The 14,945-nt window shown below is 42.4% G+C and overlaps 2 protein-coding genes across 4 annotated transcripts; both read left to right on the forward strand.

The window, feature by feature from the left end:
• The first annotated feature begins 206 nt into the window (after window positions 1-206).
• LOC115545571 (gamma-glutamyl hydrolase) lies at window positions 207-3,390 on the forward strand. The gene is made up of 9 exons (XM_030358869.1): window positions 207-503; window positions 662-776; window positions 880-930; window positions 1,062-1,146; window positions 1,346-1,484; window positions 2,178-2,284; window positions 2,597-2,690; window positions 2,801-2,938; window positions 3,100-3,390. Exons 1-9 carry the CDS (start codon window positions 392-394, stop codon window positions 3,216-3,218), a joined length of 960 nt encoding a protein of 319 aa, XP_030214729.1. The 5' UTR covers window positions 207-391; the 3' UTR covers window positions 3,219-3,390.
• A 443-nt stretch (window positions 3,391-3,833) lies between these two features.
• rnf122 (ring finger protein 122) lies at window positions 3,834-14,452 on the forward strand. 3 transcript variants are annotated; one of them, XM_030358872.1, is made up of 7 exons: window positions 3,834-4,260; window positions 5,794-5,840; window positions 8,560-8,716; window positions 11,401-11,446; window positions 11,547-11,588; window positions 11,782-11,864; window positions 12,615-14,452. In XM_030358872.1, exons 3-7 carry the CDS (start codon window positions 8,607-8,609, stop codon window positions 12,727-12,729), a joined length of 396 nt encoding a protein of 131 aa, XP_030214732.1. In that variant the 5' UTR covers window positions 3,834-4,260; window positions 5,794-5,840; window positions 8,560-8,606; the 3' UTR covers window positions 12,730-14,452. The 3 variants fall into 3 exon arrangements, with proteins under 3 accessions (XP_030214732.1, XP_030214731.1, XP_030214730.1); XM_030358871.1 differs by lacking the exon at window positions 5,794-5,840 and having other exon boundaries at window positions 3,835-4,260; window positions 11,785-11,864; XM_030358870.1 differs by lacking the exon at window positions 5,794-5,840 and having other exon boundaries at window positions 3,840-4,260.
• The last annotated feature ends 493 nt before the right edge of the window (window positions 14,453-14,945 follow it).

Genomic DNA, 14,945 nt, shown 5'->3' on the forward strand with positions numbered 1-14,945 from the left:
ATATGTTTAGGTAGATATATTAAGCTGAACAATTGATATTATACTATACTGAACTAAGGTTTTCTATTCATTAATAATTATATTGCATAATTGGGTGTCGGAAGATATTTTATGTATTTACATTTGATATAGGCTACACGGTGACAGGGAACCTACGTACACATGGTTGATGGTTAATAAACACGTTGCAAAAACAATCGTAAGTCGTGCTGAAACTTGGCTACTCATCATGTTGGGCATTCCAAACTTCCTTATAACATTCATGATGTTGTGTAAAGGTCGAACAAGGTGTCGTCCCTTCTTTGCACGCCTATAAACGTGTTCCCTCAGAGATCTCAGTTCTGATTATTCTTCGCCTTTGCACGGTTGATTCAGCATCTGTAGCCCCGTTATGTTCAGAGAATGGTTTGCTGCATACGTATTTCTACTTTTGGTTCGTCACTACACCGATGCAATGTCCTCAGAACGCCACCACGAGGCTATCAATAACAGACCCATTATCGGTAAGTAATCAAAATATGTTATGATATATAAAGTAGAAAAAGGACATTTAACATCTAACTCAAGCAACTCACAAAGATAACGTGGGATTCAATTATTGGTGTGGTTTTGGACTGATCGGTTTTATGTTTTAATAATTGTACCCACTGATTGTCAACAGGTATTTTGGCTCAAGAAGTTGTTGACGATGTCATGAAACCATTTGGGAAGACCTACATACCAGACTCCTATGTGAAATATATTGAGTCCGGAGGGAGCAGAGTTGTGCCGATTCGGTAGGATGGTTGGCAGAGATTGTTCAACACAATTTTTAGCGATTAACCTTTGGAGCTTTAGTAGCTATTCTTGAGTCAGTGACCTCTATTTCTATCCCAACAGCTTGACCCTGACCGCTACCGAGTATGAGAAGATATTCAGATCCATCAATGGGTAACTAATTATACTATTAATACTAATAATAATCATATTAATATGATAATTACAATAGGATAATCTTATTATTATTATCATTATTATTAATAATAATAAACCTAACATTTAAATGTGTCATGCGTATCAAGGTTGCTTCTCATTGGAGGATCAACAGACCTGGAAACATCAGACTTTGCAAGAGTGTCAAAGATTTTCTACCACCTGGCTGTTAAGGTTAGGTTCAATAGTAATAAGTTGTCTTTCGATTTTCTTTCCATATCTCTTCCCATTTCAATGCAACTTTTTTTTCTTCCATTGTTATATATTAAATGGAGAGTCTAACATATAAGATTTCCCCCCCAAAAAATTGTACTAAGAAAGAAAAAATATCTATACACTGAAAGCAAGCCATATTCTGCTCTATATGTTTCAGGCCAATGATGGTGGCGACTACTTCCCCATCTGGGGCACATGTCTTGGCATGCAGCTACTGACGGTACTGGTTGCCGGGGAGAATCTGCTGTCCCCTACACCAGCAGAAAACATACCGCTTCCACTTAACCTGACTCCAGGTAAGCATGGGTAGGGTCTAGGAGTTTGACGGTCTAGGCCTGTCAAACTCACCTCTCCAAAATAACTGTAGGCTATAACATCTAGTTGTAATGTATGTCACTTTCATTCTATTTTAATTTTACTTCTATCATTTCATTAGTTTGTTTTTTACCTTCCATTTTATATTGGTATTTTATTTGCTAATGTGTGCTGCTGCCGGATTTCCCCTAGGGATGAACAGAGCACCATGGAATTCCCAAATAACAATTTGATGACCTTCTCACCTGTTTATCAGTTAATTGACAATGCACAACAATGTGTAGTTGGAAATGCCTTGAAAGATCCTGTGCTGTATAATGAGGATATATTTGCTGCAAGAAAGGTGTGTGTGTGTGTGTGTGTGTGTGTGTGTGTGTGTGTGTGTGTGTGTGTGTGTGTGTGTGTGTGTGTGTGTGTGTGTGTGTGTCAAATATCACCAGTTGGTGTCAGTAGAAATAAAGCAAAACCAATAACATGTAAAGGGAGATACTGGGGACTGACAAATTACCATTTTCATTTTAGGATTAGGGTTATTTTAGGGTTAGGATTAACCACAGTTAAGGTTAACCACAGGGAAACAAAAGAGCTCCACTGTTTTGAACCAATAATCCTGGCTGCCTGTAGGACTGGGCCTCTCTAACTTCTGTGTGCATCTCCTCTGTCTTCCCCACCAGATGTGCATTCCTGTCGAATGTTTAAGGGGTTTCCCAGTGAGGTCATGACTGCTTTGTCCAGAGAGCCATTGACTGGGAATTTTCACAAGTTTGGAATCACAAACGAGGTGTGTGTGTGTGATATTAGTCACTGCCAAAGTGTGTTACTTTAATGGATACTTCTAAAGTTTATTTGTCTCGCACTTTATTATCGCGTACACACAGTGACATCTCAAAAGGCTTCAACTTGCAGAATCAAACGTATAATTAGGACTGCTGAGTGAAAACTGCAAGAAAACATACTAATTGACATCAACACACATGCTTAACCTGGATATTCTAGGTCATGTTACCAGTGTTGTAAGCTTCCTGGAATATGGTGAAATTTCTTTACATTGGAAAGTACATGGTGGTTACTGAAATGCTGAACTTTCATTCAGACCTTTGCAGGAAACGAGAAGTTGCACACATTCTACACCGTCTTGTCTACAAACGTAGCTGAAAACGGGGCCACATTTATCTCCACGATGGAAGGTATTCAATGTTTTGGATGTGTAACCTCACCTTTGTCTTTAAAGTGGGCAGCATGTCAATATGAAATGGCACACAACCGTTGCTTGACTTTGCTTGTTCCTCTGTACCAGCTAAGAATTATCCGTTCTACGGAGTCCAGTGGCATCCAGAAGTGAACCGTTTCCAGTGGGCCCCCGACGTGCAGTTCCCCCACTCTCCTTACGCGGTCCGAGTCTCCTCCCTGCTGGCAGAGTTCTACATTGACGAAGGTGAGCTGATGGGGATGTCTGCCGTGTCCAGTGAAACTAGTGAATCATTCCTCTTGACAAACAGGCCGAGAGATTTTTGAGATCTTGATGTCTCTAATTTTCGCCATCGCTCACCTGCTTATTTATATTATATTATGTATATTTTTGTTTATCCCATTTAGGCAGAAGAAGTTTTCATTCTTATGACACTCCCGATGAAGAGGCCTCTTCACTGATTTACAACTACCAGCCTGTGTACGCTGGCAACCTCACACGATACGAGCAGATTTACTTCTTCTGACAGTATCTGACTGTGTTTCTGCTTATCATAAGCCCAAAGGTTGTGCAGTGTGTCTAATGTTGGGATTTTAAGAGCTCACATGCTGAATCAGACTTGAATGCACATGTAAGCTATGTATGCAATGTGTTCAATCAATGTGGAATATAAATAAATGTGCATTTGAATGACATTACTATCAATATAAGAACGCTTTATGCTCCAGATTTCAATCTTGTTTCATTTTCTTCACTCCAAAGTGCATTGCTAATGCTTAGAATTTATAAAAAAAAAAAAAAATGTAGGCCTAGGTACTATAATGTATTTGTTCTTTAGAACAATAAACCATCATAACCTCTAACACATCTGGTTGTTGTCCTTAAAATAGCTCCTGACGTCTATAATTAAATGTTCAGTCCGGCCTGAAATAAATATGAGAGGCGCCACAAAATGTACGCAGCCCGTCCAGTCCAGCCGTTACAACAGACACGGGTTTGGGGTTAGGACTGAAAGCTGCATGATCCAAGGGTCCGAAAGTACAGTGGGAGGTACTTCTCTCCGTCACCACCCAATCACTGATTGGTCTCTTTGCATACCAACCAATCAATGATTGGTCTCGCTCAATGTCAATAGCAGTGCGGGGGTGGGAATAGGAAAATCGAGCCAGTGTTCCAGTTTTCATCACAGATGCTAGGTCTGTGTTATGCCGTCTAATTATAATAACAGAGCCAATAAAGGAGAGCAAGTGAAAACGCTTTTCCTTTAAAATAACGCGAGGATAGCCTAAAACTCCGACATGTACCTCCGCGTAACGGATGTGACATTGTCGGTTCGTGCCTTCACGCTGACTTTAAACACTCGATTTCAATTTTGATATGGTGGTTGCGTTATTGTCTCTTAACATTGCAGCTGCATAAAACGTCAATTTTGGTGTGGGTCTGTGCTGTGTTGGAGCACACTGGGAAATAAGTAGATCTCTCAACCCGCGGTGGCTTGTTGATCAACACCAATCGGATACCTTTGTCTCCCTCCGGTGCATTGATGCACCCGTTCCAGTGGTGTAACGGTGAGCGTTTGATTATATGCTTCTAGGCCTATGTATTGTTTGGATACCTAATCAGTTGCAGTAGGCCTGCTCTACCAGCAATGCAGGTAGGCTACGTGACATCTTTAATTTGATGAAAGGTTGTTACCTTGTTAAAATATAAAGCACAACGAGAAAAGATGCCCCTGGCTGGCAGAATGGTTTTATAATAACGATTGTTCAAAAAACGAATATGTGGCAAGAATATTGATAAAATATTGTCCTTGCTGTAGCTTGTTTTACTTTTGTTCTCAGCACCCAGCCCCTTTTTGTGAATAGCCTGCCACAACTTGCAGAATGATGTCATCTGCACACAGAACCGCCTGACACGTTCGTTTTAATATATGCGATGGCCGTATCTGATTTCATGTTGAACTGCTCGCTTAGACCCAATATACTTAATGGAGAGGTTTTAACAGTTGCTCTTTCACGGTCTCCTTGAACAGCGCCATCCAAACACATTATTTTTGTGTCGTGGTATTAGGCAGTCTGTTATTGTCTGGGTAAAAGTGGAGATGATCGATTAGAGATATTTCTTTAGGGTTCCATCAGTGCAGACCGACTGTGTGTGCTGTCCAGAGAGAAACAATGGGTCCCTGTTTGTTGTCTAACTGCTCTCTCTCTCTCTCTCTCTCTCTCTCTCTCTCTCTCTCTCTCTCTCTCTCTCTCTCTCTCTCTCTCTCTCTCTTTCACATACACGCATTGATACATGCATAAATACATAGCTTTAAAACAGCTAGACACTGTCAGACAGCTGAGTATTGCCTGGCCCTATACGATCGTGTGCGTGTGTGCGCGTGCGCGTGCATGTAACTCGAGAGACATTGCGCGTGCAATGGAGTTAACAGCCAACCTTCTTACTTAACAAGAAAAAGCCAACAACAACCCAGCAGCAGTGATGAGTGTTTCCCTCATGTTAACTGTTGAATATTTGATGAGCAGTTCTGCCTGTGGTGCGAGCAGCAGTGGCAGCGTCGTGAAAATATATTTTATGTGGGACGAAAGCCCACAATTCAACTCAGGAGCTATTTGGATGCAAGGTCTTCCTCATCTTTTCCTCTCGCTCTGTATCTCTTTGTCTCTCACTCAATCTGTCTCTGTCTTTCATTGTCGCTCTCATTTTGACCTTCTCTTTCGTCTATCTTTGCCTCTGTTCTGTCTGTCAATTTATTGTTTGTCTCTTTCCCTTTGTTCCCCCCTTTCCCCAGTCTCTCTCTCTCTCTCTCTCTCTCTCTCTCTCTCTCTCTCTCTCTCTCTCTCTCTCTCTCTCTCCTGTCGGTGTCATCTCTTTCACACCACCATTCCCCTTCTTTTCTCTACCATCCTCTCTGTCTCTCTCCTGTCCCCGTCTCTATCTTCTCCCTCTGAATAATCAACTCGCCCATATCCGCCATGGATGGAGGACTTGACACTCGACACAGAGCGACTACATCAGAAGACTCAGTGTCCTCAAATGAGAATATTCTGTGTGTGTGTGCACGTGTGTGTGTTTTCCTCCTTCTTCCTTCATTGTAGTCCTGGTGGCCGTGGTAACGGGGAGCCTCCTGAGTGCACTGATGTAGGTCAGTGATCATGCGCGGTTGGACTAGCAAAACCTGCTGCATACAGCCAACGTCTGCCTTCTATATATTCTAAATGTGTGCGTAGTGTACGTGTGGACTTGAGCATCAATGCATGCCATGCGCACCCACCCACACACACACACAACAGACAAATAAACAACGAGTCTGTCACACATGATGACCCACATTTGAGAGTCGGACTGATGTTTGAAGCCCGAGCTTCGCTCCAAGGGTCAATGTGTGTACAAATAGGAAATGCTGACATGCACTGTCTAGCGGTCCTCCATGCACAGACTCAAACACACACATGCACGCACACACAAAGACACACACAGACACAGACGTACACACAGATACACATACAGAGAGACAGACAGACAGAGAGAAACATGCACACATGAATACATAAACATGCACAGCTAGACAAGAATTCACAAGCATGCACATGTACACACGCACGCACGCACGCACACACACACACAGTGTTTACAACTAATGAGAGATAAATTCTATAAGTTCATTGATGACATCAGATGTATCTACATGCCTGTCTATAAATGTGGATGTGTAAACAGTATTCTTCACGCTTTAATGCATGTGCGTTCCGCATGCATTAATGCCATGTTATGCATGTGTAATTCCTACGGCTGGAATCGGTGCCTCTACATTTCTCCCCAGAGGAGTGAGGCACACAGTTCATCCCTGGACGTCGCTGAGTGGCTCTTACTTGAGGCAAAACGACCCCACGATTGATATCGATTCTTTTTCTTAAACGCCAGGAAATCGGTTGTTCCGAGTTCGCAAACATATTCTTCAGAAATAAGACAGGAGCAGCAACTCAACTCTAAAGTTCTAACGCTGTAGTATGGATCATATGAGATGTTTGTACTGCCTATGTACATTGTGACTATGTACCGACTATGTTCTTCCACTGAAAGTCCCTTTCCTTGGAGTAGTGGTTGGCCTCAACATACTGTATCTGTTATCAGTGCGAGCACTTTGATTCTAAGCTGTTGCTTTTGTTGCACATCCCGACCAGCATATACACAAGCTGTCGTAATTACCATCTGCTGAGGTGCTTTCATAATAAGCTGTTGCTTTGTCTGTACCTCTCAGATGCTCGGTGATCCCCTCCCCGTTTTCCCCGCATAGTCAAAGTGCAATGTCTCGCATGATGCATCATTCACGTCCATCCGTCACTCTGAGTCGTTATATACTGGTGTGACTCATATCTCAGACGATGCCCTCCTCATAATTATAGACAGCGTTGTTTGGGTCGTGTATAATGTACACATGATTCAGGCTGACTGAATGACTGCCGCTCTTCTCCATATGATTACACACACACACACACACACACACACACACACACACACACACACACACACACACACACACACACACACACACACACACACACACACACACACAGGGTCCATTTCACCTGCCAGAGTAGCCAAATCGTTTGGCCAAGCCATTGTTTTAATGAGTATCCCTGAATTTCTGTACCTGCCAAATGGTAAAAATCTATCCCCCATTGGCTGGTTGTGCGTGTTTTGGACCTTGCGTGTGTGTCCACAGCACAAAATTAAAAGGCCTACGTTGTTTATGTGCTCAATGATAGGGTAAAGGATAGAGATGATGGTATATTTAGGACTAAAAATTTAATGTTGATCACATACTCAGCCGTTCATCAACACTTCTTCTCCTGTATTTCTACTCTTGCAGCTAAATTCTCCAGCACATCGTCAGTTGTCATGGTAAAAAACCATACCTTTGTCGCACTTTCCCTGCGTGTTACCATTCAGTCTTTTAATGAAAGATCTGCTGTTAGACCCCGAAGTGAAGCCCGGTGGCCCAGTATGAATTGATACTCAGTTGCCTGGATACGGCCTACGTTGGGATTGATCTATTTGACTCCATTGTCCTCCCGTGAGATGCGGCGTGGGCAGGAGACTCTCCAAGGTCCTGTGTGGAAATGTTGACAAAGTTTTGAGAGAGAAGTGGATCTCTTCTGCAGCACACCAGTGACATCTATTTCAGTGGTGGTTTGGTCTCCCATAAACAGCATCTGTAGGAGCCCTTATGCGCTGTTAAGTACACACGCACGTATGTTTGCACGCACGCACGCACGCACGCACGCACGCACGCACGCACGCACGCACGCACGCACGCACACACACACACACACACACACACACACACACACACACACACACACACACACACACACACACACAGACGTGTTGGTGTCATACTGGTGTGTGTGTTTGTCTTTGCCTCTATAACACAGAGGTTACGTCCTCCTTTTGTTTCTCCTTGTCACGTCCATTTCCGAGAATATATTATTTTTGAATTTCTAAATGGAAGGGAAAGAAAAGCATAACACGACCTCACCCTGACGAGCATCTTGACCTTTGTATATAAATTCCCCTTAAAGCTCCCTGTGTGTCTTCTTCTGGGTGTGTGTGTGTGGGTGGGTGGGTTTTTGTGTGTGTCATGCCAATGTAAGACAGCGGACACGCCTGCAGTTCTGACCCTCGGCTGCATGAGGGGGGGAGTATGTATTTTGCACAAACAAAAGGAGAGATGGCCTGCATGTGAATTGTGTGTGTGTGTGTGTGTGAGTGAGTCTTCCACATTCAGTTCTCTAGCTTAACATCTCTTAATCTATCGGAGGATCCATGTATTTGAAGCACCCTCTCTCCCCTCAATATAGGGTGCTTCTGTGGTCTGGGACTGGTCTACTCCAACAAGTCGTGCAGCATGCCTCCCATCACCTTCCAGGACCTGCCCCTCAACATCTACATGGTCATCTTCGGCACAGGCATCTTCGTCTTCATCCTCAGCCTCATCTTCTGCTGCTACTTCATCAGGTGAGATGAACAGTTGTACAGATGTGTGTGCATTTGTGTGTGTGTGTGTGTGTGTTTGTGCGCTTGTGTGTGTGAGTGTGCATGCACACGTGCTTGTGTGTCTGCGTACTTGGTGTATTTATATGTGTGTGTGTGTGTGTGTGTGTGTGTGTGTGTGAGCATGTATGTGTGTACGAGCATGTGCTCGTGTGGGCTTGGGCGTGCATGTCGGTGTCTCCGAGGTATTGCATAAAGGGTGCACTGTATATGATAGAATAAGAGGGACCCTACGAAGGAAAGAAGGAAGGCAGCATTTAAAAAATAAATAAAAGAGGAAGCATCCAATGCCAGTAGGAGCACCGGAACAATGGGGGCAGGATGTAGCCAGCCACAGTGTTTAGCCAAGAGCTACGTCACCAGAGACAGGGCACGATGACCTCCGTCCGAAAATCCTCAAGCTTGATGAAAGACATTCTGCAGAATAGTACTGTAGCTCAAATAACATCACAGAGGAAAATTGGTTACCATTGTACCAAGGTACACAACTGTCTGTGTGTCCTCATTTGCAGTGCATTACAGGTTATCTAGGGTTATTTTGTTGTGTACCTTTGATAAAAGGTGCAACAAAAATTCTGTTTACTTTGACCGTGTACAAAATACAAGTTCGATTTTTGATGACATAAATGAGCAGCCTTCAACATTGTTGCAAGGAACAATTTTCCAAATGGAACACAAAGTCTAAGCAAGATATCGGAAGCAGGCATGAGAAAGAAGCTTCTAAACAGAATACATATAAAAGCTTTCTGTGTCTCATAGCTCGTCAAGGTTTGTTGCATGTCAGGCTAAGCAGCTATCTGGTTGTTGCGTTGTTTTATTCACTGACAACATCAAGCGACAAAGTCAACAGGGAGTCGGCTCGTCCAATCGGAGCTCATTCATTTTCTGTGTCATTCATTGAAAATGCACATAACAGAAAAGACACTCCCAGGATTGTTAAATATTAACAAATTAAATTCAAAGACACAAAAATAAATTGACATCCGTTACCGGTGAAGGCATGGTCGTGGATTCACCATATTCTTTGCTTAGACTCTTAAGTAAGAAGATCATGTCTAGTTGAATGCAAATATAGGCAAGAGAACATAGAGCAACCTCAAATTCTAACCGGAGAAAATGGTTTGTGATTGCTATTGGATCGGAAGGAAACTATAGAGATCAGTTAAAATGTGTGCAGTCAATGTTTAAAACCTTTAGGTACAGGCATTACTGTGTATCAGTGGGAGCTTGATATGAATTGTTAATGTTGAATTTATAAATTGTTTTCACATTCTTCAACAACCAAAAAAAGTTCTGATTTGCCAGACGACACCTTAGTGTGAATCATAACCAATGAGTCACTTCCCTCGGCCCAGTTATTTTCAATATGTGAGGGTTTTCTCTCCGGTAGGAGGGGTGATTGAGAAAATCATTTATAGTCCTGATGATTCATCACCAACTGATTAATGCACTTTTACAATCCAAGCAGGACTAGCGGCATTGTGCAAATACAGACAGCACATGTGGTCTTTGGTATGTTCCCAGGGGGTTATTGAACCTTGTGTATGTATATTACAATGTCTGTATGAGTCACATAACACGCACACATAAATACATACAAACCCGAATGTATTTATTAATATGGAGTGATATTGATTAGAATGGAGTGTTATTTATATCTAGACCCTTACAGTGTGAACTACATCCTCTCTTAACATCACAAACTAACCCCTAACCCCTACACCACAACCAACTCACCCGGGCTCGGCGCATGAATGTAATTTGAATACAACTAGCTCTTGAAGGCCTTTCGTTGCTTTACATTCTCATACACTGATTGTGTGGTTTTCATTCTTTCCGTGCAGACAATAAGTGGGTACATTCTCGGCCGGCGTTTCCTTTGCGGCGCGTCTAGGTCCTGTCGCTCGTACAGAATTATCTAATACCTCTGTCATGTTCTCTTTCACCCACTTGAGGCTGTTCCCTCAACAGAGGAAGCCCTCGTGCATGTAAGGCTTGTATCCTCGCATTGTTCCCAGCAGACAATTGTTCAGCGGCAATCAGAGCTAACAATAAAACAACGTCTGAAGGCGGCCATTAGCCAGTGTGTGCTTTGCTACTCTTATCAGCCAATTTGAGAGGGATTCACTCTTTTATTTGATATCAGGTTCAGAGATGCATGGGGGCTCTCCTGGCAGGGGATGAAGCTGCATTTTGTTTTGAGGAATAGCAACATGCAGTGACGGACTGCCAGCCCTATGTTTAGCCGTGTGAAAACAAATCTTAGCGGGGGAGCCCAAAATAACCGTCTGAACAGACGCACTCAGCTGAGGGATAAAGATCTCCTGCCATTGTCGCAGATGAGGGTGGTGCACGCATTCAAAGAAGCAACATTATCAGCTGTACGTGTGTGTGTGTGTGTGTGTGTGTGTGTGTGTGTGTGTGTGTGTGTGTGTGTGTGTGTGTGTGTGTGTGTGTGTGTGTGTGTGTGTGTGTGTGTGTGTGTGTGGGGGGGGGGGGGGGGTTGGTTTGGAAGTGTGTGTGTGTGTATTTGTACATGTACAGTATGAGGGTGTTGTTGCAACAGGCTTAAGTAAATAGTGCCAGTACATAGTAAGATAAATAATAAATGCCATTAATATTCATATTCAACGATTATCTATCAACAGCAAATTACGACACCAGGCCCAGAGTGAGCGGTTTGGATACAGAGAGGTGAGTCCGGCTATAACCACTCCGCAATCCATGATCAGTCGTGCAAGGCGAAGCTTGCTTTAATTTTCTCCAACTGTGTTTTAATTTCTTTGTTCTGCAGGTCGTTCTAAAAGGAGATCCCAAAAAGTTAAATCTCCATGGGGTAAGAAATTCCCCATGAAAATAATGAATAGTACAAAATAAATGACTCAAAGGTCCTAACAATTCTCCCCTCACTCTCTCTCACTCGTGATCTCTCTCTCCCACTCTCGATCTCCCTCCCTCTCTATCTATGTCTCTCTCTCTGTCTACCCCTCTCTCCCCCTCTCTCGGTCTCATCTCCTTTCCTCCCACAGCAGACATGTGCCGTCTGCTTGGAGGACTTCAAAGTGAAAGATGAGCTGGGGGTGTTGCCATGCCAACATGCCTTCCACAGGAAGTGAGTACTGGCGGACACGTCGGCGGAGTGTCATCCTCCAGCCATGTGATCACTATTCACTATTCAACTTGTTTTCACTACAATCGGGTTCAATCTTGTTTCACGTTTTCACGGCCAAGAAGGCTCAAGATTAGTTTTCTTCTGCTGCGGCTCACATCTTCAATCTACAACCCACTGACACAGTCAGTTGTGGATGCAATGCACCTGACCTGCAGGGTACTCGTTGGGGTTTGGAAAGCACAATTTTATCCCTAAGTCAAATTCAAAGTTGTATTTCGGTTCCGGTATTGAGAGTCAAACACTGTTATGTAAGTATTGTCCATGTGCCCCTCACCTGCCTCTCTGCCTAGATTTTTAATGTCGTAGCAATAATAACAGATCAGGTTGACGTTTACAATTACCTCAATGATTTGCTGTGTTCACCAATCAGTCTGATGATTGTGCATATCACCATAAGCCGTTTTAATGATATACACAATCATGACGATGCATAACCCATTTCAGTAAATCATGCAAATCACCTATAAATGTGAGATCGAGGAACCCATGCCATACACAAGAGGAATTATCATGTTATCTAAGAGTCAGGTGTTTTTCTGTGATGGGTGAGTGGGAGCTGAATGAATCATGATCAGGGGTCAGAGTTTAGGGGGGTGTGAGATGTTTTTATGTTTTGTATGCCATCTCTCTCGTCGTCCTACTAGCTCCGAGTTGTGACTTGTCTGCGTTCTGTGCCCCTTCGTGATGCAGGTGTCTGGTCAAGTGGCTGGAGGTTCGCTGCGTCTGCCCCATGTGTAACAAGCCCATCTCCGGCCCTCCAGAGCAGCACCACAGCATCGGCACCCTGCTGGATGAGCTGGTATAACACACCTCAACCAGGCTTGGGGAGGAGTAGCGTGCCAGGACACACCAGCTAGTGTTTGCTAGCCATCAACAGGCAGAGAACACTTGTGTTGTAAAACAAACAAAAAAAATGTGCCCAGCACTACATGAACGCTATGGTGAGTCGGGGGTAACCTAGTTACCACTGGAAGAAGAATGACTCGGAGGGATGTTGTTGCCAAGCAACCAGCCCTGAGATGGCGACATCATACATGGTGGTGTCTGAGCGATTTAACACAAGCCACCCACATGTCACGCTACAGAAATGTTCCTTCTACACCCCACTATATTCCTATTTCCATTTTTATCCCATCAGTTCTCTCAACCTAACTCTACGCTCTTGTATTTTGGTCTAAGTTGGGTGACAGTGATGCCTTGAAGGACCGGCACCTTTTTCATGTTTTATATGGACTTACGTGGAAACTGTGCGAAGGAATTACTGACTGATGGCATTGCCATTGATCTGGAGTGTGAGAGCGTGGCTGCTGAATTGAGTGCATCAATTTGATGTGATAACGATCTTGATTGTTTACTTGAAAACAACAAAACAAAGTATTAGTACTCCTTTAGTTTTTATTTGAAGGGAATTTGGAATCAGTGCCAAGTGAATTTTTCTGGCCCTTCTCGTGTTCTCTCTGCAACAACAAAAACGGACAGCACTGAGCCGTCAAGGCAAGCAGGGATCTATATTTAGCCTGCTAAAACATGAAGAATTAACTGTGGTTAACGCAATAGACCAAAGCTATTCAAACGTCTAACATTTAGCCAACTCCAAAATGCTCAAGTTACAGCTAACAGGTGTTGTTAAAAGCGATACGTTACCATTGATCACTGTTTTACGTGATTAAATAAACGGTTATTGATTATCAATTCAATATCCTATAGGTTCCATCCGTGGAATCTGAGGGTATTAAAATAATCACTTGTCTTATAAACCAACGTTACCGTTCTGTATTAAAAAGAAGTTGGATAACCCGTAATAGGGCCCTGGTTTAATTTAATCTATTTTACAGTTTTTACAGTTCCAGTTCATTACCTCTGGGATTTCTCCAACTAATGAATCATGTTTTGGTTTTGTTGTTGTAGCATTGTTGACTGAATCTGCAATACCATGTTTTCACTTTATTTTCAGGTGAACTGTGTTGATGTTCTGTATGTGTATCACTCTGAAGTCACTAAAAAGAAACTAATGCAGTCATGCTTGTGTTCTCAGTTTAAAAACATATTTTCTCGAAGACATCAGAGCAGCTTCAGAACTGAGGGTGAGGTAATAACTCTAAATCCTTATTCTCTTTAGTTCCAGAAAATAAGGATTTCACAAAAGCATAGCACTATAGCAGTGTTTTTGGAGGCAATTATACTAAACACCACTTTTTTTCACACAGATATTTTCAGTGGAATTATTGTTGTGTTGGTGTTGCTGTTTCGGCATTCTCTCATTGTAAGGTTCCGGTGAATTACCTGTTTTCAGAAATTGTACCCAAGTACTGCCTAAAATTGAGCACAAATGCCCCAAACAATGATCCAGATTGGCACATACACTTTAGTTAATAGTCACATGTATATCTATTGACCTTTCTGCCAAGAACGTGTTACATTTTTAAGACATAAGCGGGTCCAGTCTACATTCCATATTTTGTAATCTAAAGGCTGTAAATATACTGTCAATTTTGAAAAATAATAAATTCAGTTGTCTGGTAATCTCAGTCACTCCAGTTTTGTCTTTGTTTTGGCGCCACCATCAGGTAGGTTGTACATAAAGTTTCAGTTTTATTCTGGAAGGACATCTTATTGGCTTGTGCTACCGTTAGGTATTCTAGTTCTAGCAACAGACATTATTATAGTTAACCTGAACACAATTACCTTAGTTAGAACCCCTTTAGAAATTTAGTACTTGACCATTAGTTAACTGTTCATTAACTGTTTGTTAATTGTAGGTTAATCAGCATAATGTTTATTAATGGTTAATTAATGTACCCCTATTGTATGGCATTACCTGTCCTATCATAGAAAAAAACAACCTCTAAAATGACGATTGTCCAATAACAATATAAGTGACACATTGAAGAGGTAAGTGTCACCTCATGTTAGACAGATTTAGGTTTTTGATGCTAAATTTAATGTTAGATTCGTTATTATGTCTATTTATCAACCGAAAAAGGCTTTATAACAATAATATGTCATTTTACTGTTGATCAC

Source organism: Gadus morhua, chromosome 6, assembly GCF_902167405.1.
Source record: "Gadus morhua chromosome 6, gadMor3.0, whole genome shotgun sequence".
In the NCBI taxonomy this organism is placed as follows: domain Eukaryota; kingdom Metazoa; phylum Chordata; class Actinopteri; order Gadiformes; family Gadidae; genus Gadus; species Gadus morhua.